The sequence below is a fragment of the Scyliorhinus canicula genome, chromosome 23 (genome assembly GCF_902713615.1).
Source record: "Scyliorhinus canicula chromosome 23, sScyCan1.1, whole genome shotgun sequence".
NCBI lineage: Eukaryota > Metazoa > Chordata > Chondrichthyes > Carcharhiniformes > Scyliorhinidae > Scyliorhinus > Scyliorhinus canicula.
In genome coordinates, this window is record NC_052168.1 from 2,843,923 (window position 1) to 2,869,029 (window position 25,107).

The 25,107-nt window shown below is 50.5% G+C and overlaps 1 protein-coding gene across 1 annotated transcript in view; it reads left to right on the top strand.

Moving 5' to 3' along the window:
- The window catches only part of LOC119956413 (GRB2-related adaptor protein 2-like), a 51,033-nt gene that overhangs the window by 16,915 nt on the left and 9,011 nt on the right, over nt 1-25,107 (top strand). Inside the window, exons 2-3 of the mRNA XM_038783611.1 lie at nt 15,309-15,400; nt 23,417-23,536. Coding sequence (XP_038639539.1) covers nt 15,309-15,400; nt 23,417-23,536 — 212 coding nt within the window. The remainder of the gene's footprint in view (nt 1-15,308; nt 15,401-23,416; nt 23,537-25,107) is intronic.

Consider the following 25,107-nt stretch of genomic DNA (forward strand, 5'->3'; position numbering starts at 1 on the left):
TAATATTTCTGCACGTTCTTCTGTTTCATATTTATCTTATTTTCCCTGCGAAGGTGGAATCTCTCCCTCCATCACTCCCCGTGATGATGCCATTCCAACCACCCTCCGTGTAAACCAATTTCTCTTCTTCGCCTCTCTCCACACTCTGACCGTGACAGTGTTACCTCAGCGACCCCTCTCACCTCTGACCTCCAAACCACACCAAAACGCATTCCCTTCAACGTAAACCTTTTAAAAAACTTTCCACAAAGTGTTCCCGATTGAGAGCGCTGGGCCGTGTGCGAGTGCCAATTTGCTACAAGTGGCTGATTGTCTTAGTCTCTCTGGGGTAAATTATTTTAACATGAGGAAGGAGAGGCTTGCAGAGAAAGAGAGAGAGAGAGAGACAACCTTCGTAGTGCTGAACATTCTTTGCAAGTCTGCACGGTTTCTCGAGCAGCTGTCTGCACACTCAGAGTGAGATATAAAGCTGCCCGATATTTCTCGGCAAGTTGACAGCCTGTTTCTGCCCTGACATTGCCCATGTCTAACCTAGATACAAGGGCAGTTCGAACTGAACACCTTCCACTTTCCATAGACTTGAGCTTATCCAAATCTCTGCTGATCACATCCTCACTCGCTCCAAAGTCCCAATTCATCCACCACCCCTGTGCTTACTCTCCAACATTGGCTGCCAGTTCAGGAATGCTTTGGTCATAAAATTTCCATCCTTCTTGGTAGCACAGTGGTTAGCAAGGTTGCTTCACAATGCCAGGGTCCCAGGTTTGATTCCCGGCTTGGGTCACTGTCTGTGCGGAGTCTGCACGTTGTCCCCGTGTCTGCGTGGGTTTCCTCCGGGTGCTCCGGTTTCCTCCCGCAAGATGTGCTTGTTAGATGAACCGGACATTCTGAATTCTCCCTCCGTGTACCCGAACAGGCGCCGGAGTGTGGCGACTAGGGGCTTTTCACAGTAACTCCATTGCAGTGTTAATGTAAGCCTACTTGTGACAATGAAGATTATTGTTATTATTAAATCTCTCCATTGCCTCGCTTCTCCCTATCTCTTGTAATCTTCTGCAGCCCCGTATCCCTGCGAGATCTCTGTGTTCCTCCGACTCCAGACCCTTGAGTACCGCCAAGTTTAAGCTCTCCACCATTGGCATTCCCTCAATGAACCTCTCCATCTCTCCACCTCCCTCCCCTCCTTTAAAACCTGTCTCTTTGCGAAAACGTCTCCCAATATCTCTGTCAGTGTCTCGGTGTCGCGCTTCGCTTTATGATACCCCCTGTGGAGCACCTTGAAGAAGCCACTGGAATGAATTGATGTTGTCTTTTTATAAAATAAATTTAGAGTACCCAATTATTTTTTTTCCCCAATTAAAGAGCAATTTAGCGTGGCCAATCCACAGACCCTGCACATCTTTGGGTTGTGGGGGGCGAAACCCACACAGACGTGGGGTGAATGTGCAAACTCCACACGGACAGCGACCCGGGGCCGGGGATCGAAACCGGGTCCTCGGCGCCGTGAGGCAGTAGAGCTAACCACTGAGCCACTGTGCCGGCCTGTTACTGATATTGTCGATGATTTTTAAAGATCAAGATCCACATCTTTAAAACAATGCCAATATACATTTAAATGTACAACAATACTAATTAGAAATCATTTCTGAAATAATTCAGCACCTTGCCACAGCTTTGAAGGCATTCGCAATTGACTGGTGTTCATGGAGCTGAATGTGGTCACATTTCCCACAAACAGCAAAGACATCAAAAACCAGATCTTCTGGGGGGTTTTTATATTCAAAATTCTTTATTTCACATAGCTTGTTTCTCTATTTAAAGGCATTTCAATTATAATGAAGAGTAGAGTTTACAGTTTTTATTCATAATGTAAAAAATACTTTGACCCATAATATTCATCATTAATCATATTTACTGTTCATTAGTTGTACATCATCGCTATTCTGTTTTAATGATGTTAATTGAGGAAGGCAGGTTGGCCCAACACACTGGGTCCCTTCTCTCTTCAAAGTCCAGAACCTTCGCATCCAACAAGGAGGACAGATTGGGCATCTGGTTAATGCCTCATCCAAGAGACAGCATTGTTGACATTGCAGCACTCCCTCAGTACTGACCCTCTGACAGTGCAGCACTCCCTCAGTACTGACCCTCTGACAGTGCAGCACTCCCTCAGTACTGACCCTCTGACAGTGCGGCACTCCCTCAGTACTGACCCTCTGACAGTGCAGCACTCCCTCAGTACTGACCCTCTGACAGTGCGGCACTCCCTCAGTACTGACCCTCTGACAGTGCGGCACTCCCTCAGTACTGACCCTCTGACAGTGCGGCGCTCCCTCAGTACTGACCCTCTGACAGTGCAGCACTCCCTCGGTACTGACCCTCTGACAGTGCGGCACTCCCTCAGTACTGACCCTCTGACAGTGCGGCACTCCCTCAGTACTGACCCTCTGACAGTGCACCACTCCCTCAGTACTGACCCTCTGACAGTGCAGCACTCCCTCAGTACTGACCCTCTGACAGTGCGGCACTCCCTCAGTACTGACCCTCTGACAGTGCGGCACTCCCTCAGTACTGACCCTCTGACAGTGCGGCACTCCCTCAGTACTGACCCTCTGACAGTGCGGCACTCCCTCAGTACTGACCCTCTGACAGTGCAGCACTCCCTCAGTACTGACCCTCTGACAGTGCGGCACTCCCTCAGTACTGACCCTCTGACAGTGCAGCACTCCCTCAGTACTGACCCTCTGACAGTGCGGCACTCCCTCAGTACTGACCCTCTGACAGTGCGGCACTCCCTCAGTACTGACCCTCTGACAGTGCGGCACTCCCTCAGTACTGACCCTCTGACAGTGCGGCACTCCCTCAGTACTGACCCTCTGACAGTGCAGCGCTCCCTCAGTACTGACCCTCTGACAGTGCAGCACTCCCTCAGTACTGACCCTCTGACAGTGCGGCACTCCCTCAGTACTGACCCGCTGACAGTGCGGCACTCCCTCAGTACTGACCTTCTGACAGTGCGGCACTCCCTCAGTACTGACCCTCTGACAGTGCGGCACTCCCTCAGTACTGACCCTCTGACAGTGCGGCACTCTCTCATGAAGACCCTGCCTTCTGAAGCTTGCCCCTCGCCTGAGATGTGGTGACTCTCAGATTAATCCACCACCAGTCAGCTCTCCCCCCTCAAAGGGGAAAGCAGCCCATGGTCACCTGGGTCTGTGGCGACTTTACTCCCTCAGTATTTTTTTTTTAAAATTTCGAGTACCCAATTATTTTTTCCAATTAAGGGGCAATTTAGCGTGGCCAATCCACCTACCCTGCACATCTTTTGGGTTGTGGGGGTGAAACCCACGCAGACACGGGGAGAATGTGCAAACTCCACACGGACAGTGACCCAGGGCCGGGATTCGAACCCGGGTCCTCAGCGCAGTTGGCAGCAATGCTAACCACTGTGCCACCGTGCTGCCCAACTCCCTCAGTATTGTACTGGAATGTCAACCCAAATGATGTGTTGCGCAATGCGACTTGGAGGTGGCTGCTCTGTGACAAACCTGACTTCAGTGAGAGTGGCAGAATGTGATGTTTTTGAAAAGGACTCCCCTTGTCTGAGACTGCAGACTACCTGTGATCCGAGCATCTCCCTCATTATAGGTGACATTGTGATTTTGGTATGATAGCCATCAATCCTTGAGCTATGTGTTGGTGATACAGTAACCCCCCAGTTTCGTATGAGTGCGCCTAAGTGTGTAAAGAAGATGAGGGCATGTCGAGGAAGAGCTGTGAGGCCTTCCAGAGCTGATTAACTTGTTGACTCTCACTGCCTTGAATGAGGCATCGGAAAACAACCAACCTTGGGAAACCTGCAACCTCGGGAGAGGAGGGGGGCACGATGGCACAGTGGTTAGCACCGCTGCCTCACAGCACCAGACTCCCGGGTTGGATTCCGGCCTCGGCTGACTGTGCGGAGTCTGCACGTTCTCCCCGTGTCTGCGTGGGTTTCCTGCGGGTGCTCCGGTTTCCCCCCACAGTACAAAGATGTGCAGATAAGGTGGGGTTACCGGGATAGGGTGAGGGAGTGGACCCAGGGAGAGGGCTCTTTTGGAGGATCAGTGCAGACTCGATGGGCCGAATGGCCTCCTTCTACCCTGTCAGGATTCTTTGGAAGACTAAGTTTGAGTGAGGTCAAATGTTAAAAATGCATTTATTTTGCTCTGCGTTGCTAAACCGTGAGGCATTTAATATTTGTCATTTATAGGAGTGGGTGGGGGAGAGGATAAGACATTAGTGACTCCCTGACCAGCTGGAAAACCCAAGCCTAACCTCGCCATTAAACCCAGCATCCCGTTCACAGAGCAAAACTCCAAAGTTGAAAGAAACACTCGAGGCATTCAACTCGCTAAGCAACACCTTCACTTGGGGATTTCTTTTTTTCTTCGTTTATGCATAAATTTAAAGTACCCAATTATTTTTTTCCAATCAGGGGGCAATTTAGTGTGGCCAATCCACCTACCTTGCACATAGAACATAGAAAGTACAGCACAGAACAGGCCCTTCGGCCCACGATGTTATGCCAAATTTTTGTCCTAGATTAGGAACAAATCAATCTACACCCCATCAGTCTACCATAATCCATGTACCTATCCAATAGCCGCTTGAAGGTCCCTAAGGTTTCCGACTCAACCACTTCCACAGGCAGCGCATTCCGTCCCCCACTACTCTCTGGGTAAAGAACCTACTTCTGACATCCCCCCTATATCTTCCACCATTCACCTTAAATTTATGTCCTCTTGTAATGGTTTGTTCCACCCGGGGAAAAAGTCTCTGACTGTCTACTCTATCTATTCCCCTGATCATCTTATAAACCTCTTCATCCTTTTCCATTCTAAGACCTACTCTCCATTCCAGGCAACATCCTGGTAAATCTCCTTTGCACCTTTTCCAAAGCTTCCACATCCTTCCTAAAATGAGACGACCTGAACTGCACACAGTACTCCAAATGTGGCCTGACCAAGGTTTTGTACAGCTGCATCATCACCTCACGGCTCTTAAATTCAATCCCTCTGCTAATGAACGCTAGCACACCATAGGCCTTCTTCACAGCTCTATCCACTTGAGTGGCAACTTTCAAAGATCTATGAACATAGACCCCAAGATCTCTCGGCTCCTCCACATTGCCAAGAACCCTACCGTTAACCTTGTATTCCGCATTCATATTTGTCCTTCCAAAATGGACAACCTCACACTTTTCAGGGTTAAACTTCATCTGCCACTTCACAGCCCAGCTCTGCATCCTATCTAAATCTCTTTGCAGCCAACAACAGCCCTCCTCACTATCTTTTCGGTTGTGGGGGTAAAACCCACGCAGACACGGGGAGAATGTGCAAACTCCACACGGACAGTGACCCAGGGCCGGGATTCGAACCCGGATCCTCAGCGCCGCGAGGCAGCAGTGCTAACCACTATGCCACCGTGCTGCCCACGCTAGGGGATTTCTGACTAAACAATGTCATCTGCTAGAGTTAACTCCCTCTCTCCTCCACTCCCACTCCCTCCCCCACCCCGTATAAAATGACAAAAGCTCTTCCATCTCGAGGCAAAGTCCTAGTTCCTGCACTTTTGTCAATCTGACATCACCGGAACTGATTTCCGGGGCCATTTGAAATAAAAACAGAAAGTTCTGGGAAAACGCAGCAGGTCTGGCAGCATCTGGGCGGCGCAATGGTTAGCACTGCTGCCTCATGGAGCCGAGGACCCGGGTTCGACCCCGGCCACGGATCACTGTCCGTGTGGAGTTTGCACATTCTCCCCGTGTCTGTGAGGGTCTCACCCCCACAACCCAAAGATGTGCAGGGTAGATGGATTGGCCAGGCTAAATTGCCCCTTAATTGGAAAAAAAATAATTGAGTACTCTAAATTTATTTTTAAAAAAAGGTCTGTCAGCATCTGTGGAGAGAGAAACAGCGATAACGTTTCATGTCAATATGACTCTTCCTCAGAAACAGTGTCATATACAACACAAAACGCTAACTCTTTATTTCCCCCTCCACAGAGATTTTCCAGCTCTTCCTGTTTTTCAGGTATTTGCCTTTTACTTTTAGGTCATTTGGTGTTGGCGGGATCTTGCTGTGCACAAATTGGCTTCACATTTCCTACTTTACGCTCCTCAGATGTCTGTTGAGTGCCCTGGTATGCTCTGAGGATGCGCCTGGCTATATACGAATGTTTGTTCTGTCTTTTCTTATATCCAAATGCGATGAGTAGCATCTCCGATCGGGGAAAGAGGGTTGGCAAATCAACCCTGAACTCCACTTGTTCAATCCTCTGCCTCCTGGTCAACAAGAGGCTTAGAGTGTATCAGCATTCGCCATTTGTTGCGCTATCCCGTGGTTGTACAGTGAAAAGGAAAGCAAAGAAGCTCTCAGACGATGGAGTGATTTGCATTTCTGAGGTTGGTGGGTTTAACAGAAGCTGCAAAAACTCCCTCAGTTTCAGCCTTTGCCAACCTGAGGTTGAAACAAGCTCTTCGTAGATACAGTATGTGCCGTGTGCTCTCCCAACATTTGGTCAAGGAATATTCTGTCACTTCTGGGCTGCACGGTAGCACAGTGGTTAGCACTGTGGCTTCACAGCGCCAGGGTCCCACGTTCGATTCCCGGCTGGGTCACTGTCTGTGCGGAGTCTACACGCTCTCCCCGTGTCTGCGTTGGTTTCCTCCGGGTGCTCCGGTTTCCTCCCACAAGTCCCGAAAGACGTGCTTGTTGGGTGAATTGGACATTCTGAATTCTCCCTCTGTGTACCCGAACAGGCGCTGGAGTGTGGCTCTGGGGGATTTTCACAGTAACTTCATTGCAGTGTTGCTGTAAGCCTACTTGTGACGATAAAGATTAATTATTATTGATGTGACCATCAATTCACACGACACGTAGTTGGAAGTGAACAGTGGTTTTAATGATCTTACAACGGAGCCTGCCTGCGACGCGATGAACTGGCAGGCAGGCTCAGACTGCCAGGCTTTATACTTCTGGTTAGTGGGCGGAGCCATGGGCGGAGCCAAGGGTGGAGCCCAGTACAAACTCCTCATCTCCCCCTAGGGGCAGAGCCGCGCAACTGCTCGTATACCGAGCTTACACAGACACAGTACATCATATATAATAACAGTGTGAATAACACGGACTGTGATTCACCACAATTATCAAACGGCGAAGGGATAGAACAGCTCAAACCGACATGATTTACTTTGAAAACTCTCTGCATTTTGGCTAAGATGTAAGCTAGGATTAAGACCGAGATGGGGTGCAATGCCTGTTCTCGCCAGCTTGGGTCTGGTACCTCTGTCCTGTTGGGGAAGCGTGAATTGGGTTCCACTCGAATTTGATTCGGTTTTTGGACCAAGCAAGGAGATGGATTAAGGGCTTGCCCTGTCCACTCTGCACAATTGGCTTTGCAACTCTGGGAAAGGATTCAAACATTTTTTAATGATAACTAATGCAAACAAGAAGGAAGATCGTTGGAATTATAGGAACAGGAGATGTCCATTCAGCCGCTCAATCCTGTTCTGCCTGTCTCTCACTTTTTCACTCACTCAGACTGTGTCTTCTCTTTTACTTTCGCTCTATCTCTCTTGCACTCTGACAATCTGTAAAATAAAATCTACAAACATTGGTTTAGCCATTTTAGGCACAGTGTTATCCATAACATTTGTGTGGAGAAAAGTTGGACACAAAATGTCCCAGCCACTGACAGGTGCTGTTTTACTGGTCCTTTTACAAAGGAACAGCATATGGAATACTGTGAATGAGCCAATGTCTATAAAAGGAACCTTTCTCTGCTCTTGTACACATGTTGAATTTTTGCAGAAGATCGATATGAGAAGGTGGAGCCTGTCTGCGTTAAGGTTCGTGGTGCGTAAGAAAGCTCTGGGTCGTGTCAAGCTGCAGGGCAGCCCTGCTGTATTCCTGAGCTGAAGGTTGGAGTGATCTCCCACGGGATTGCAGAGCTGAACCTCACACTGCCCCAGTGGGGAAACAGCCAAGAGTTTGACCTGGAGTTCGTGGGGGCATTGTGGTTTCTGGCACTCCCCTCTCCCAGCCTCTCGAGCTATCCCGATCACTCACTGGCGTAAACTCACTATCCCGAGGGAACTGACCTCCACACATTATTGAAGCACCGCTGGGCACAATCGGAATTGAGTTAAAGTCCGCTGAACGGCACGTTTAGTGGCTACAGCAACGAGAAACACCCCAACATTCAAAGGCACTTTGCCATTTCCTTTGGCCCTTTTTTTGTTATTTTCTCTCCCCCACCGAACTTGCTGTGGTAGTCACCATTAGTAGTATTACATGTATTACGGTAAGGCCCATATAGTAGAGGTACATGGGTAAATCCCTGCCTGCTGGCTCCGCCCAGTAGGCGGTGTATAAATGTGTGTGCTCGCCGGTGCTGCAGCCATTCTGGTTCCAGCTACAGGAGGCACAACATCTTTGCTCATTAAAGCCTCGATTATTCCACTACCCTCGTCTTTGTGGTCATTGATAGTGCATCACCTGCACTTAGAGGGAGGGAGTTTCCGCAGGCAGGCGAAGCTCTCCTCAACCCGTCCCCAACCGTGGGGAGGCACCCAGGAATGGAGCCCCCCCCCACCCTCTCATGACAAGGCCCCATGGGTCCAACCCTTGGCAGTACCAACCTGGCACCCAGGCACTCGGAGTTCCATCTGGACACCATGGCAGCGCTACCCTGGTACTTCCAGGGTGTCCACTGACACTACCAGGATGCTATGCTGGCAGTGCCAAGGTGCCCAGGTGCCAGGATGCCACCTTGCCCTCTCTGACCACCCAAGGGTCTTTGATGGCCTCCGAGATCCCCCCCCAGGTGTTGTTATGCCTGCTGCACGTTTGTGTGGACCAGTACTAAATGGCACCCTTGCGAGGTCTCCCATTCGTGCCCCTGGAGTACCGGGCTTGGGGTGAATGTGTATTTCACAGACCCTCATGGTTCATTTAAAGATGCAGATCCAGATCTCGCCCATCACAAATTTCTGTTGAACCGCGGGAGACATTTCAAGTGTTGTTAATCTTGCTCGAGGCCTCTCATGAGATTCAACGGCCTCGTCCCGATAATATGTCTGGGGTGACGAGGCCTCTGAATCGCGCCCAGTGTGGGTGGAGGGATGTCACAGTTGGTGTCACTGACCCTCAGCGAGAGAGGAGAAAATTCACCCAGGGTTCCAGCTCCTGATTGCCCTCATATATCCCTCAATCCCATTTACCCACAATCTCTCCATATCCCTCAATCCCACTTACCCACAATCTCTCCATGTCCCTCAATCCCACTTACCCACAATCTCTCCATGTCCCTCAATCCCACTTACCCACAATCTCTCCATGTCCCTCAATCCCATTTACCCACAATCTCTCCATGTCCCTCAATCCCACGTACCCACAATCTCTCCATGTCCCTCAATCCCACGTACCCACAAACTCTCCATGTCCCTCAATTCCATTTACCCACAATCTCTCCATGTCCCTCAATCCCACTTACCCACAATCTCTCCATGTCCCTCAATCCCACGTACCCACAAACTCTCCATGTCCCTCAATTCCATTTACCCACAATCTCTCCATGTCCCTCAATCCCACTTACCCACAATCTCTCCATGTCCCTCAATTCCATTTACCCACAATCTCCATGTCCCTCAATCCCACTTACCCACAATCTCTCCATATCCCTCAATCCCACTTACCCACAATCTCTCCATATCCCTCAATCCCATTTACCCACAATCTCTCCATGTCCCTCAATCCCACTTACCCACAATCTCTCCATGTCCCTCAATCCCACTTACCCACAATTCTCCATGTCCCTCAATCCCATTTACCCACAATCTCTCCATGTCCCTCAATCCCACTTACCCACAATCTCTCCATGTCCCTCAATCCCATTTACCCACAATCTCTCCATATCCCTCAATCCCACTTACCCACAATCTCTCCATATCCCTCAATCCCATTTACCCACAATCTCTCCATGTCCCTCAATCCCATTTACCCACAATCTCTCCATGTCCCTCAATCCCACTTACCCACAATCTCTCCATGTCCCTCAATCCCATTTACCCACAATCTCTCCATGTCCCTCAATCCCACTTACCCACAATCTCTCCATGTCCCTCAATCCCACGTACCCACAATCTCTCCATGTCCCTCAATCCCACTTACCCACAATCTCTCCATGTCCCTCAATCCCATTTACCCACAATCTCTCCATGTCCCTCAATCCCACTTACCCACAATCTCTCCATGTCCCTCAATCCCACGTACCCACAATCTCTCCATGTCCCTCAATCCCACTTACCCACAATCTCTCCATATCCCTCAATCCCATTTACCCACAATCTCTCCATGTCCCTCAATCCCATTTACCCACAATCTCTCCATGTCCCTCAATCCCATTTACCCACAATCTCTCCATGTCCCTCAATCCCATTTACCCACAATCTCTCCATATCCCTCAATCCCACTTACCCACAATCTCTCCATGTCCCTCAATCCCATTTACCCACAATCTCTCCATGTCCCTCAATCCCACTTACCCACAATCTCTCCATATCCCTCAATCCCACTTACCCACAATCTCTCCATATCCCTCAATCCCACTTACCCACAATCTCTCCATGTCCCTCAATCCCACTTACCCACAATCTCTCCATGTCCCTCAATCCCACTTACCCACAAACTCTCCATGTCCCTCAATCCCATTTACCCACAATCTCTCCATGTCCCTCAATCCCACTTACCCACAAACTCTCCATGTCCCTCAATCCCACTTACCCACAATCTCTCCATGTCCCTCAATCCCATTTACCCACAATCTCTCCATGTCCCTCAATCCCACTTACCCACAATCTCTCCATGTCCCTCAATCCCACTTACCCACAATCTCTCCATGTCCCTCAATCCCACTTACCCACAATCTCTCCATGTCCCTCAATCCCATTTACCCACAATCTCTCCATGTCCCTCAATCCCATTTACCCACAATCTCTCCATATCCCTCAATCCCACTTACCCACAATCTCTCCATGTCCCTCAATCCCACTTACCCACAATCTCTCCATATCCCTCAATCCCACTTACCCACAATCTCTCCATATCCCTCAATCCCACTTACCCACAATCTCTCCATGTCCCTCAATCCCACTTGGTTTCTATTTAAAATAAATTTAGAGTATCCAATTCTTTTTTTCCAATTAAGGGGCAATTTAGCGTGGCCAATCCATCTACCCTGCACATATTTTGGGTTGTGGGGGTGAGGCCCACGCAGACACGTGGAGAATGTGCAAACTCCACACGGACAGAGACCCAGAGCCGGGATCGAACCCGGGTCCTCGGCGCCGTGAGGCAGCAGTGCTAATGGTTGTGACTTTCACTTCCACATGGGCAAGTTATGAGATTGAATTCAATACACTTGCTAATCTCGTGTCCGGCAGCGGGGAGAATAACCATCGAACTGATGGATTGACGTTAACAAAATGAGTTCACCGCTGTTCTTCGGGGAATCTTTCACCCCTATCTGGCCAACCCTGACTCCAGGCCCACATTGAGTCTGAGGGTGACCCCCCCCTTCCCTCTGCCCAGGGTGTGTGGCGCCAGACTCTCACCCCTCCAGAGAACGAGGGATAAAGACCATGGAGGGGAAGACATTGCAGAGTCTTGACCATGGAGGGGAAGACATTGCAGAGCGACAGCCTGCTCAGGGCCGAATGCTTGCAGCTCTGCTGCGGGTTGTCAAAGATTGAGGTGGTGATAAGAGGGAGTGTCAGTTTGCGCTGTGCTATCAGATGATGTCAGGAAGCCGAGGGTTTTGGATGAAGGGAGCTGTGAGCTGAGTGTGGTCTCGGGCTGCACAGGTGCAGGCGGAGGAAGCCAGCCCTTGCATTGCACCCAATACGGCAGCAGAGGATTGATAGAAAATTCTGGTGCTGGAGCTGGCTGTTCAGTAATTCTGCACATTCAGGCCCTGATAGAACCAGACAGCCCGGGAGGACGCCATTCAGCCCATCGTGTCTGTTCCATCCCTTTGATAAGGGCAATCCAATCGGCCCCACTGCTCGTTACCCAGTGGCTGTTTTCTTCTCGAGCATTTATCCAGCTCCCTTCGAAGGGCCACAATTGAATTTGCTCCTGCCGCCATTCCAGGCAGCACCTTCCAGATCACAACAACTCGCTTGTTTCCCGTCCTGTCTAAAGGGCCGAAGGAGAACAGGGGAAAAGCTTCCTAATTCAGCAAGTGGTCTGGGTCTGGAATGGGAGAAAGGGCGGGGCAATGGGGGGATGGATAGGGTGAGGGGCAGAACAATGGGGGAAAGGGCGGGGCAATGGGGGAGGGATAGGGGGAGGGGCAGAACAATGGGGGAAGGGGTGGGGCAATGGGGAAGGGTGGGGCAATGGGGGAATGGGCGGGGCAATGGGGGGAGGGATAGGGGAGGGGCAGAACAATGGGGGAAAGGGCGGAGCAATGGGGGAGGGATAGGGGGAGGGGCAGAACAATGGGGGAAAGGGCGGGGCAATGGGGGGAGGGATAGGGGGAGGGGCAGAACAATGGGGGAAGGGGTGGGGCAATGGGGAAGGGTGGGGCAATGGGGGAAAGGGCGGGGCAATGGGGAGGGATAGGGGAGGGGCAGAACAATGGGGGAAGGGGTGGGGCAATAGGGGAGGGCGGGGCAATGGGGAAAGGGCAGGGCAATGGGGGGAGGGCAGGGCAATGGGGAGGGCGGGGCAATGGGAAGGGTGGGGCAATTGGTGGAGGGATGGGGAGGGGCAGAACAATGGGGGAAAGGGCGGGGAATGAGGGAAGGGTGGGGCAATGGGAAGGGCTGGGCAATAGGAGGGAGGGATAGGGGGAGTGGCAGAACAATGGGGGAAGGGGCGGGGCAATGGGGACGGGCAGGGCAATGGGGAAGGCGGGGCAATGGGGAAAGGGCGGGGCAATGGGGGGAGGGTGGGGCAATGGGGGGAGGGCAGGGCAATGGGGAGGGCGGGGCAATGGGGAAAGGGCGGGACAATGGGAAGGGTGGGGCAATAGGAGCAAGGGATAGGGGGAGTGGCAGAACAATGGGGGAAGGGGTGGGGCAATGGGGAAGGGTGGGGCAATGGGGGAGGGCGGGGCAATGGGGAAAGGGCAGGACAATGGGGGGAGGGCAGGGCAATGGGGAGGGCGGGGCAATTGGGGGAGGGATAGGGGGAGGGGCAGAACAATGGGGGAAAGGGCGGGGAATGAGGGAAGGGTGGGGCAATGGGAAGGGTGGGGCAATAGGAGGGAGGGTTGGGGGAGGGGCAGAACAATGGGGGAAGGGGCAGGGCAATAGGGGAAGGGTGGGGCAATGGGGAGGGGCAGGACAATGGGGAAAGGGCGAGGGAAATGGGGTAAGATGAATTGCTCTCGCAGAGTCGACACAAACGTGAGGACCACATGGCCCAGCCAATGATGCCGTGTGAGGTCATGACCTGGATCCTGCTGCCTGTGTGGGTGGCGGAAGCAGAGGCCATCATTGATTTGAAAAGGGAATTGGATGGGCACTTGAGGGAAATAAACTGGTATGGTTACAGGGATTGAATGGGGGAAATGGGGCTGACTGGATGGCATGGAGCCGATGGGCTGAATGGCCAGCTTCTGTGCCATAACCATTCAGTGATGCCATTAACATCAGCTGAGGCTCTGTTGCCGATTGCCTTAAATCTCTGCGACCTCCTGCTTTTCTCCTTTGCTCCTGATCTGAGATGAACGTTTACCAGAGACCCACTCAGATGCTCCTGGGGTTCAATCCCGTAACACGAGCATACAGACAAGGAGCGGGAAGAGGCCATTCAGCCCCTCGAGCCTGCTCTGCCATTTAATAAAATCATGGATGACCTGTTAGTAACCTCAAATCTGCACCCTGAATACCCCCCGATAACCTTTCAGCCCCCCCTCCTTGATTAGCAATAATCTATCCACCTCTGCTTTAAAAATATTCAAGGACTCTGCTTCCCCTGCCGTTCCAGGAAGGGAGCTCCAAAGACCCTCTGAGAGAATTTGTTTTTTGGCCTCATTTCCGTTTTAAATGGGTGACCCCTCACTATTAAACAGCGACCCCCTTCGTTCTAGATTCTCCCACAAGAGGAAACCTCCTCTCCACATCCACCCTGTCAAAACCCCTCAGGATCTGATATGTTTCAACCAGGTCCCTCTCACTCTTCTAAACTCCAGTGCATACGAGCCCAACCTCTCCAACCTTTTCCTCATCAGACAAGCCGCCTATTCTTGGCATTAGTCTGGATGACCTTCTCTGAACTGTTTCCAACTCATTTACATCCTTCCTTAAGTTAGGTGATAAGTCTCAAGTTTAGTTGCAGTTGGGGAATCTCCCGATTGGCTTCGAGCTCCCTTCTCTCCCCCTTGGATTGTGAGATGATAGCTTCCGCTGTGAATGTTGGGGACACTCCCCAATGGGCCGTTTGACTGTGCCCCATCCTGTGGCTTCATTGAGCCAATTTAGTCCCTGATTTCAAGTGACAATGTTCTGTAGGTATCGTAATTCATTTCACTTGAGAACTTGGAGGACTAGGTCGGAAGCATCCCTTTTAGCTGGATTGAAAGTCAGTTTGTAGATCACAGCACTCCCCAGTCACGTGCAGTCACATAGCGGGGCTGGTTCAGCACACTGGGCTAAATCGCTGGCTTTGAAAGCAGACCAAGGCAGGCCAGCAGCACGGTTCGATTCCCGTACCAGCCTCCTCGGACAGGCGCCGGAATGTGGCAACTAGGGGCTTTTCACAGTAACTTCATTGAAGCCTACTCGTGACAATAAGCGATTTTCATTTCAAGGTGCCTCCGCCCAACTCACCAAAACCCACGGCACTCCCCACACATCCTGTCTCAAGTTACTCAGATGTTGGCTCCCAAAATGTTATTTCCGTAGAGAAATCTATCTCATCCGCATTTGAACGAATCAATATACTTACTCCACCGTCTCCCTCACGGCCACGGTCCACAGATTGCTCACTCACTCACTCACTGAAGTATTATTTCTGTAGATCAGTTTTTGAATTTCCCCCTTTAATCTCAGGCCATGTCCCCTGAATCCTCACTTTCAGACAAGATGAGACAGCTTGGTCACTGCTGACGCTATCCAGCTCCTTCAGCATCCTAACAGTAGCAACTGGCTCACCTCTCAGCTGTCACGTTGCCAAATGAGAACATGCATTGTAGCTACAACCAGCGATACACTTCCCGAAGTCTTGTCTCTTATCTTTGCACGTCTCATCCTCCAGGTCCTGAGCACCGAGGAGGATTGGTACAAGGCCGAGCTTTACGGGCATGAGGGGTTTGTGCCAAAGAACTACATCGAGAATAATGTACCCAGGTATGTACCAGCAATACAACGCAGGGTGCACATTACCCCCATCTACAGCATGTTACACACTCCAAAGTAAAGCCAATAATATCTGTTTCTATGTTAAATATATTGAAAACAGACTGTGCCAGTCCCAGTTAGTAGCCGTTTTTGTGTCTGTAATACAGAATTGAAACTCTTGGGTACACTTGGCAGCCCCTGTGTATATCTAGAGAATAACAATATGTTACAGAAAGTAGCAGTCCCTGTGTATATTATAGAGACTGAAAGCCCTTGTCTATATTACAGGGAGTAGCAGTCTCTGTGTATTTTTGAAAATAAATTTAGAGTACCCAATTATTTTTTTATCCAATTAAGGGGCAATTTAGTGTGGCCAATCCATCTAGCCTGCACATCTTTGGGTTCTAGGGGTGAGACCCACGCAGACAATGGGAGAATGTGCAAACTCCACACGGACAGTGACCCGGGGCCGGGATTCGAACCCAGGCCCTCAGCGCCGCAGTCCCACTGTGTATTTTATTTTATTTATTCTTGGGACATGGGCGTCGCTGGCTGGGCCCAGCATTTGTTGCCCATCCCTAATTGCCCTTGAACTGAGTGGCGTTACGGGGCGGCACAGTGGTTAGCACCGCTGCCTCACAGCGCCAGGGACCCGGGTTCGATTCCGGCCTCGGGTGACTGTGCGGAGTCTGCACGTTCTCCCCGTGTGTGCGTGGGTTTCCTCCGGGTGCTCCGGTTTCCTCCCACAGTCCAAAGATGTGCAGGTTAGATGCGTTGGCCATGATAAATTGCCCTTAGTGTCCAACACGTTAGGTGGGGTTACTGGGTTACGGGGATAGGGAAGGTTCTCTTTCCAAGGGATGGTGCAGATTCGATGGGCCAATTCTGCACTGTGAAGATTCTGATTCTAGGACTTGCGAGGCCATATCATAGGGCATGTAAGAATCAACTTCATTGCTGCGGGGATAGTCCAGAGGCAATTCCCCTGCCATTGCCTCCCCTAAATTGTCGAAAATATTTAGTTCCTGTGTATAGTCCAGGGATAGCAGCACCTGGAAGGCCATGAAGTTGCTTTCTATGGACAAGTCGCCAAAAGCCACCAGGCATCCCACCTGAAGTACTCAAGTACAGAGGGACTCACCTAGTGAGGAACTCCACTCGCCTCTACTGCCCAATCTGAAACCAGGGCGGTGTGCGCCAAGGCTGCACGGCTGATCTCGACAAATCAAAAGGGGCGAATTCCATCTGCGACAGTCATCGTTCAACAGCAGGAACAATCCTTGCTGGAGTTCTACTTCATCCTCACCTCATTGTCTGTGTTCCCAGAAGCACGGGGCCTCACGGTAGCATGGTGGTTAGCATCAATGCTTCACAGCTCCAGGGTCCCAGGTTCGATTCCCGGCTGGGTCACTGTCTGTGCGGAGTCTGCACGTCCTCCCCATGTGTGCGTGGGTTTCCTCCGGGTGCTCCGGTTTCCTCCCACAGTCCAAAGATGTGCGGGTTAGGTGGATTGGCCATGCTAAATTGCCCGTAGTGTAAGGTTAATGGGGGGATTGTTGGGTTACGGGTATACGGGTTACGTGGGTTTAGGTAGGGTGATCATTGCTCGGCACAACATCGAGGGCCGGAGGGCCTGTTCTGTGCTGTACTGTTCTATATGTCACAGTGGGGTTTCCCTGCAGGACGGGGAGCAATGGACATCACTGTTGCAGCACGTTGAATTCAAGTAAAGTCCCATAGACGGAATAAGGACCCTCCCTGTGGTTGTTGCTGACTTGACCAAGGCTTTCGGACCCAGTAACCATGGAAGGCCTGTGGAAGGTTCTGTACAAATGTGGCCACCCTGAAAAGATGGTCAGTGTCACTCGCTCATTTCACAATAACAGGATGATCGGTGTGACGCTAATAGATGCCTTTCCCGTGGCCAACGGCACCACGCAAGGCTCCATCGCTGTTTGCCAAACACTTCCGAGCCATGCTCCAGCATGCACATACGGGAATTAATACACATTCAATTCTGGACAGGTGGCAACCTCTTCAATTTGCAAAGCCTCAGGGCTGGCACCAAGATTATTGTACAGCTACTGAGTGAAATTACAGTTTGCAGATCACTGCGTTCTCATACTTCATACTCTGGAGCAAAATAGGAGCAGAAGTAGGCCATTCGGCCCCTCGCCCCATTCAATAAGATTGTGGCTGATCTGTAGGTATTTTGAGTTCTACATTCCTGTCTACCCCATTAGCCTTTGATTGACTTGCCTGACAAGAATCTATCTACTTAGAAACATAGAAAAATAGGAGCAGGAGGAGGCCATTCGGCCCCTCGAGCCTGCTCAGCCACTTATTATGATCCTGGCTGATTATCCAACTCCATCTTAAATTATGGGTGGCACGGTGGTTTCCACTGCTGCCTCACAGGTCCAGGGTCCTTGTTTTTTTAGCCTTTTTGCCCGTTTCTCCAGGGACTTTTCTGTTTAAAACCTTGTCTGAACTGGGTAGCGCTTCGTCGATGGAGCTATGTCGAAATGTTCATTGAGAAACGCTCACTAGGAAGAAACCCCAGACTGGTAGTCCGGCACAGGAATCTGAGGGCGGGAAGGTGGTGGAGATGGCCGTGCCCATCATGGTCGACATGCTGGCTGTGGTGGTGGTGAAGGAGCTAGAGAGGTTCGAGAAGCAGATGGACAGACAGTTTGATCGGCAAGGAAAGGAGTTGAAGGAACCTTTCAAAAAGGTTACATTGCGGAAGCATTGGGCCCGATCCAGAGCAGCTGGGTAAGACGTTGAAGGCTGCGAAGGAGCAAGCAAAACGTTGAAGGGCGTGGAGGAGGCCTTGTCGCAACATGAGGTGTGGCTCGCCTTGCTTGTGGCAGAAAGCGGCTTGGAAAACAGATTGAATGTCAGATTGGTGGGGTTGCCGGAGGGAATGGACGGCTTGAGGCCAACCAGGTACCTCTCGGAGTTCTCTGGGTTGGTGGAGGGGGAAGGAAGTGTTCGCCCGTCCAGAGTTGGATAGGGCCCATCGGGCATTCCGACAAAAGCCACAGCCAAATGGAATGGCTGGTTCCGTAATTAATGGTGATGTTTAATGATTCTCTGGCACGGGATTCCCTCCCTGACACACTTGGGAAGGCATCCGTCTCACTTCTCTTGAAAAGGGATAACGATCCCACAGACTGCGGGTCGTATTTCATTGTTTAATGTAAACGCTGAGTTGGAACCCTGTCTCCCGGAGGTGGTTGGGTCGGACCAGACAGAATTTGTAAAGGGCTGTAAATTGTCGCCCAATGTGAGGCAGCTGCTGAATGTGGTTCTCACCCCAGATCCTGAGGTAGTCGTCTCGCTAGAGGCAGAAAAATTGTTTGACAGGGTTGATGTACCATCAATTGGACTCAAGACACGATTAGGATCCGAACTGTGGCTTTAATCAGCTAGCTGTTAGCCCGGTGGCCGACTACAGAGTAAGGCCGACCGCCGGGAACTCTGGGTACTTATACCCCGCCTCGGAGGCGGAGTCCACTTGCCTCTCGACCAATTGGTGAGCAGTCACATGACTAGTCCCAGCCAATCGGACGAGAGGCACATGACCAGCCCGAGCCAATGGGAAACCCATGCTCTGCACCAATGGCAGTGCTCCCGTTCATACCACCACAAGGGTCGAGTGGAGGTACCTCTTTGCAGTTTTGGAGAAGTCTGGGTTTGTGTGGTGGGTGCGCTTATTGTATGAAGCTCCTTCCGCCAGCGTTTGCACCAAGTTTGGGGTCTTTTCCATTGCACAGGGGGTCGAAGCAGGGATGTCTTCTGTCTCCCCCTTCTGTTCACTGTAGGGATTGAGCCAATGGCCATTGCCCTGAGGGCCTCAAACAAGGGGAGTGGGATAGTCGGGGGTGATATGGAACACAGGGTGCCCCCGTATGAGGATGACCTTTTGTTGTACGTGATGGATCTGGGGCCAGTTATGGGACACAATGAGTATAATAAAGAGCTTTGTCTCCTTCTCTGGATACAAGTTAAATTTAGGGAAGAGCAGGTATTTTCTGACCAGCACTTTGGGGAAGGGAGCCGGTCTGGGGGTACTGCTGTCCCATCTGGGACTAGCTTTCGGTATTTGGGGGTCCAAGTGGCGCAAGATTGGGCTCGTCTCCGTAAAAGTTTTTAAAATCAATTTAGAGTACCCAATTATTATTTTTTCCAATTAAGGGGCAATTTAAATTTAAATTTTTTAAAAAAAGGAAAACAAAAAGAAAAGAATTTAGAGTACCCAATTATTTTTTCCAATTAAGGGGCAATTTAGAGTGGCCAATCCACCTACCCTGCACATCTTTGGGTTGTGGGGGTGAAACCCACGCAGACACGGGGAGAATGTGCAAACTCCACACAGACATTGACCCAGGGCCGGGATTCGAACCGAGGTCCTCAGCGCCGTAGGCACCAATGCTAACCACTGTGCCACCGTTCTTCCCCACAGTCCCAGTGCTAACCACTGCGCCACATGCCGCCCCATGTCTCCGTAAATAGAATGATACCAATGATACCAGGTCAAAGCTGACCTGCAAAAGTAGGACATCCTCCCATTTTCATTCACAGGCAGGGTTCAATCGAAGTTCCTATTTCAGTTTCTTCTGGAATTTTTTCCCAAGCCATTTTTTCGGGAGGTTGAGCGGCTTATATCAGGCTTCATATGAGCGGGACAAACTCCGAGGATTCGGAGAGGGTGTCTTAAAGAGGGATAGACAGTCAGGGGGCCTTGTGCTGTCAAATTTGATATTTTATTACCAGGTTCTCACGCGGAGAAGGTGCTGGGGTGGTGTGGAGTCCCGGGGGTATCCCTGGGTGCGGATGGAGTCTGCGTCATGCAGAGGGTCCAGTTTGGGGGCAATGGTGACGATCTCCCTTCCATTTGCTCTGGGAAAGTACTCGTCAAACCCGGTCGTTGCCCCCGCTTCGAAAATATGGAGAGAGTGTGTGATTTATTCGTGGAGGGGCGTTTTGGCAGCCTGGAAGAATTGAAAGAGAAATTTGGCTCTCAGGCTCAGAGTGCTTTAGGTATCTCCAGGTGCGAGATTTTGTTAGACGGGTGTTTCCCATCATTCCCGGTGGTACTGGAGGGGATCCGTTCCAGTTCAGGGTCAGAAGAGGGCAGTATGTCCGGCATTTAAGGACAGATTTTGTGGGGAGGATTCAGTCTCGGCGGAGTGGGTGAAGGCCAAATGGGAGGGAGGAGGTGTGGAGTGAGGCCCTCCACAGGACGTCATCGTGTAGGTGGCTGCGCCTGATCTCGCTCATGGTATTTGTACCTTGACAAGGTCAAACACACCGTGAGGGGGGTCAAGTGAAGGGTTTTACCGGATGTGCTGCACTATGTTCTATTTGATCTTAGCTTCAGACTAGTCTGGCACAACATAGTGGGCCGAAGGGCCTGGACTGTGCTGTCCAGTTCTATGGCAACCGTTTATGTCACTGTTAGCTGCGGGAGGGGACTATGGGGAGGGTGCTTTTTTTGAGAGGGGAGGGTTGCATAGTTTAGTGTATTGCTCTTGTTAGTTTACAGTTGTTTCTATACTAGTAGAAAATGATAAAAGCTCAATAAAAACATTTTTTCTTTACACTTAGAGTACCCAATTCATTTTTTCCAATTAAGGGGCAATTTAGCGTGGCCCATCCACCTACCCTGCACATCTTTGGGTTGTGGGGGCAAAACCCACGCAGGCACGGGGAGAATGTGCAAACTGCACACGGGATCGAACCTGGGACCTCGGAGCCGTGAGGCAACAGTGTTAAAGACGGCACCACCGTGCTGCCCAATAAAACTTTTTTTTTTAAAGAATCTTGAATATAAAGTTAATCTGAAATTCAATCTCCGAGCTTGCAAGCTGAATCCCAATGCGTGGGTGATAGGAGAGAACCCTGGACAGACAAAGGGTCTCTAGTGTGAAGCAATTTCCAGTTTTTTTTTAATAAATTTAGATTACCCAATTATTTTTTCCAATTAAGGGGCAATTTAGCGTGGCCAATCCACCTACTCTGCACATTTTTGGGTTGTGGGGGCGAAACCCACGCAGACACGGGGAGAATGTGCAAACTCCACACAGACAGTGACCCAGAGCCGGGATCGAACCTGGGACCTCAGCGCCGTGAGGCGGTTGTGCTAACCACTAGGCCACCGTGCTGCCCTCAATTTCCACAGTTGAGGAGAACAGTCAAAGTGCCTTTGGGCCAAGTGGTTACAGCACCAAGCGCGTTTCTCCATCTATCCCTCCAACACCCACTTCATACACAGTACCTACAACTGGTTATGTAAACAGAGCAGACGCGAGCTAACATCACCCTAGTCTGTGAACTGGACCACTTTTGCTGAACACTCATCCATGGAAGTGAGAGGAGACGCCATCAGCAACACCAGTAGATATTCGACAAAATTATACTTCCTGTGTATATTATAGGGACTAGCAGTTCCTGTCTATGCTTCCGAGAATAGCAGCTCCTGTGTATATTTGGGCAGCACGGTAGCATTGTGGTTAGCACAATTGCTTCACAGCTCCAGGGTCCAAGGTTCGATTCGGTTTGGGTCACAGTCTGTGCGGAGTCTGCACATCCTCCCCGTGTGTGCGTGGGTTTCCTCCGGGTGCTCCGGTTTCCTCCCACAGTCCAAAGATGTGCAGGTTAGGTGGGTTGGCCATGATAAATTGCCCTTAGTGTCCAAAACTGCCCTTAGTGTTGGGTGGGGTTACTGGGTTATGGGGATAGGGTGGAGGTGTTGACCTTGGCTAGGGTGCTCTTTACAAGAGCCGGTGCAGACTCGATAGGCCGAATGGCCTCCTTCTGCACTGTAAATTCTATGATAATCTATGATATTTTCGAGTTGCAGATCCTGTGTCTCCGAGAGAGAAATGAAATGAAAATCGCTTATTGTCACGAGTAGGCTTCAATTAAGTTACTGTGAAAAGCCCCTAGTCGCCACATTCCGGCGCCTGTCAGGGGAGGCTGTTACGGGAATCGAACCGTGCTGCTGGCCCGCTTGGTCTGCTTTAAAAGCCAGCGATTTAGCCCAGTGAGCTAAACCAGCCCCTGTGGGAGGGGTGAGCTAAACCAGCCCCTAGCTGCCCCTGTGTATATTCTAGGAAAAAGCAGTTCGTCTGTATGTTACAGGGAGTAGAAGCCTAGGAGATGACCAGAGTGGGATAGGTTTTATTGGCCTAAAGGGCCTTTGCTCATCCTTGACTTGCGAGGGTTTCTTAACCCTTTGGAAGAGGTAACAGGACAAGGGAATATGTAATGAACGGCAGGACACTCGGCAGCTCAGAGGAACAGATGGATCTTGGGGTACTTGTTCACAGATCCCTGAAGGTGGCAGAGCAGGTGAATAGGGTAGTTAAGATGGCATATGGGACACTTGCCTTCATCAGTCGTGGCATAGAATATAAGAGCAGGGAGGGTATGTTGGAGCTGTACAGAATGTTGGTTAGGCCACAGCTTGAGTACTGGGTGCAGTTCTGGTTGCCCCACTATGGGAAGGATGTGATTGTACTGGAGGGGGTGCAGAGGAGATTCACCAGGCTGTTGCCTGGGATGGAGCAACTGAGAAGAGACTAGATGGGCTGTGATTGTTTTCCTTAGAGCAGAGAAGGCTGATGAGGGGGGGGGGTATGATTGATTATGTATAAGATTATGAGGACTTTGGACAGGATAAATAGGAAGCGGCTGTTCCCCTCGGTTGAAGGGTCAATCACAAGGGGGCATAGATTTAGGGTGAGGGATGGGAGTTTCTGCGGGGATTTGAGAAAAACAAACATTGACTCAGAGGGTGGTGAGAATCTGGAATGCGGGGCCTGGGAAGGTAGTGAGGCTGGAAACCTCACAACCTGTAAAAAGAACACCTGGATGAGCTCTTGAATCACCAACACATTAAAGGATATGGGACAAGTGCTAGTAAGCGGGATTAGCACGAGATGGGCCGAAGGGCCTTTTCTGCGCTCGCTGTACGAATGTCTGACTCTATAACTCCAATTCTATTTTCTCAAACAGCTGGTTCTATGGTGGGATTTCCCGAAATGAAGCAGAGTCCATTCTGTTGGGGCAGGAAGTTGGATTCTTTCTCATTCGAGCCAGTCAAAGCTCCAAGAACGAGTTCTCCATTTCAGTCAGGTACGTAGAGGGGGTGGGAGCGCACACTTTGCCTGGCGGCCTCCTGGGAACAGCCTGACTTTTCAATCGTAAAGCAGGCCATTCAGCCCATTGAGTCAGCGCTGGCATCACGTCACTGAAAATATGGAGCTCAGGCCCATCGCTGAGGGGCGAAGGCTGAGAGAATTTATTTTAGAATTAACCTGTGTGCAAGGAGAGGATTCTAATAAGGTCAATAGACAGGCTGCCTGCTGGCTTGATTGTACAAAACCTTGGTAAGGCCACATTTGGAGTACTGTGTGCAGTTCTGGTCGCCTCATTTTAGGAAGGATGTGGAAGCTTTGGAAAAGGTGCAAAGGAGATTTACCAGGATGTTGCCTGGAATGGAGAGTAGGTCTTACGAGGAAAGGTTGAGGGTGCTAGGCCTTTTCTCATTAGAACGGAGAAGGATGAGGGGCGACTTGATAGAGGTTTATAAGATGATCCAGGGGAATAGATAGAGTAGACAGTCAGAGACTTTTCCCCCGGGTGGAACAAACCATTACAAGGGGACATAAATTTAAGGTAAATGGTGGAAGATATAGGGGGGATGTCAGAGGTAGGTTCTTTACTCAGAGAGTAGTGGGGGCATGGAATGCACTGCCTGTGGAAGTAGTTGAGTCGGAAACGTTAGGGACCTTCAAGTGGCTATTGGATAGGTACATGGATTAGGGTAGAATAATGGAGTGTAGATTAATTTGTTCTTAAGGGCAGCACGGTAGCATTGTGGATAGCACAATTGCTTCACAGCTCCAGGGTCCCAGGTTCGATTCCGGCTTGGGTCACTGTCTGTGTGGAGTCTGCACATCCTCCCCGTGTGTGCGTGGGTTTCCTCCGGGTGCTCCGGTTTCCTCCCACAGTCCAAAGATGTGCAGGTTAGGTGGATTGGCCATGATAAATTGCCCTTAGTGTCCAAAATTCTATGATCGATGATTAACCTAGGACAAAAGTTTGGCACTACATCGTGGGCCGAAGGGCCTGTTCTGTGCTGTATTTCCCTATGATTCTATGATTCTATGAATAGGTAGATGGATTTAAAACAGAATTACTCATGACATTGATCTTATCGCAACGTCTAAAACAGATTTGCAGATGAACTGATAGGGTATGCACAAGAAGTGGAAGATTTGCATTAGATATGAACATGAAAGTGGCAAAGATTATCTTATTCCGAAAACGTCGAGAAGGTATTGGGTGGGATGCAGCTGAACAGCTAGAGACATTGCCAAACTTTCTGGGTTACTGTCAGTGAAGGAGGGCTGTGCGGAGGGTAGCAAAAGAAGAATTGGGGATATTTCTGCTCCTTCTGGAAGATTAAGCAGAATACCGAAGCACAAGATATCTTGGTAAGGGGGCAGCACGGCGGCGCAGTGGTTAGCATTGCTGCCTCACGGCACCGAGGTCCCAGGTTCGATCCCGGCTCTGGGTCACTGTCCGTGTGGAGTTTGCACATTCTCCCCGTGTCTGCGTGGGTCTCACCCCCACAACCCAAAGATGTGCAGGATAGGTGGATTGGCCATGCTAAATTACCCCTTAATTGGAAAAAATGAATT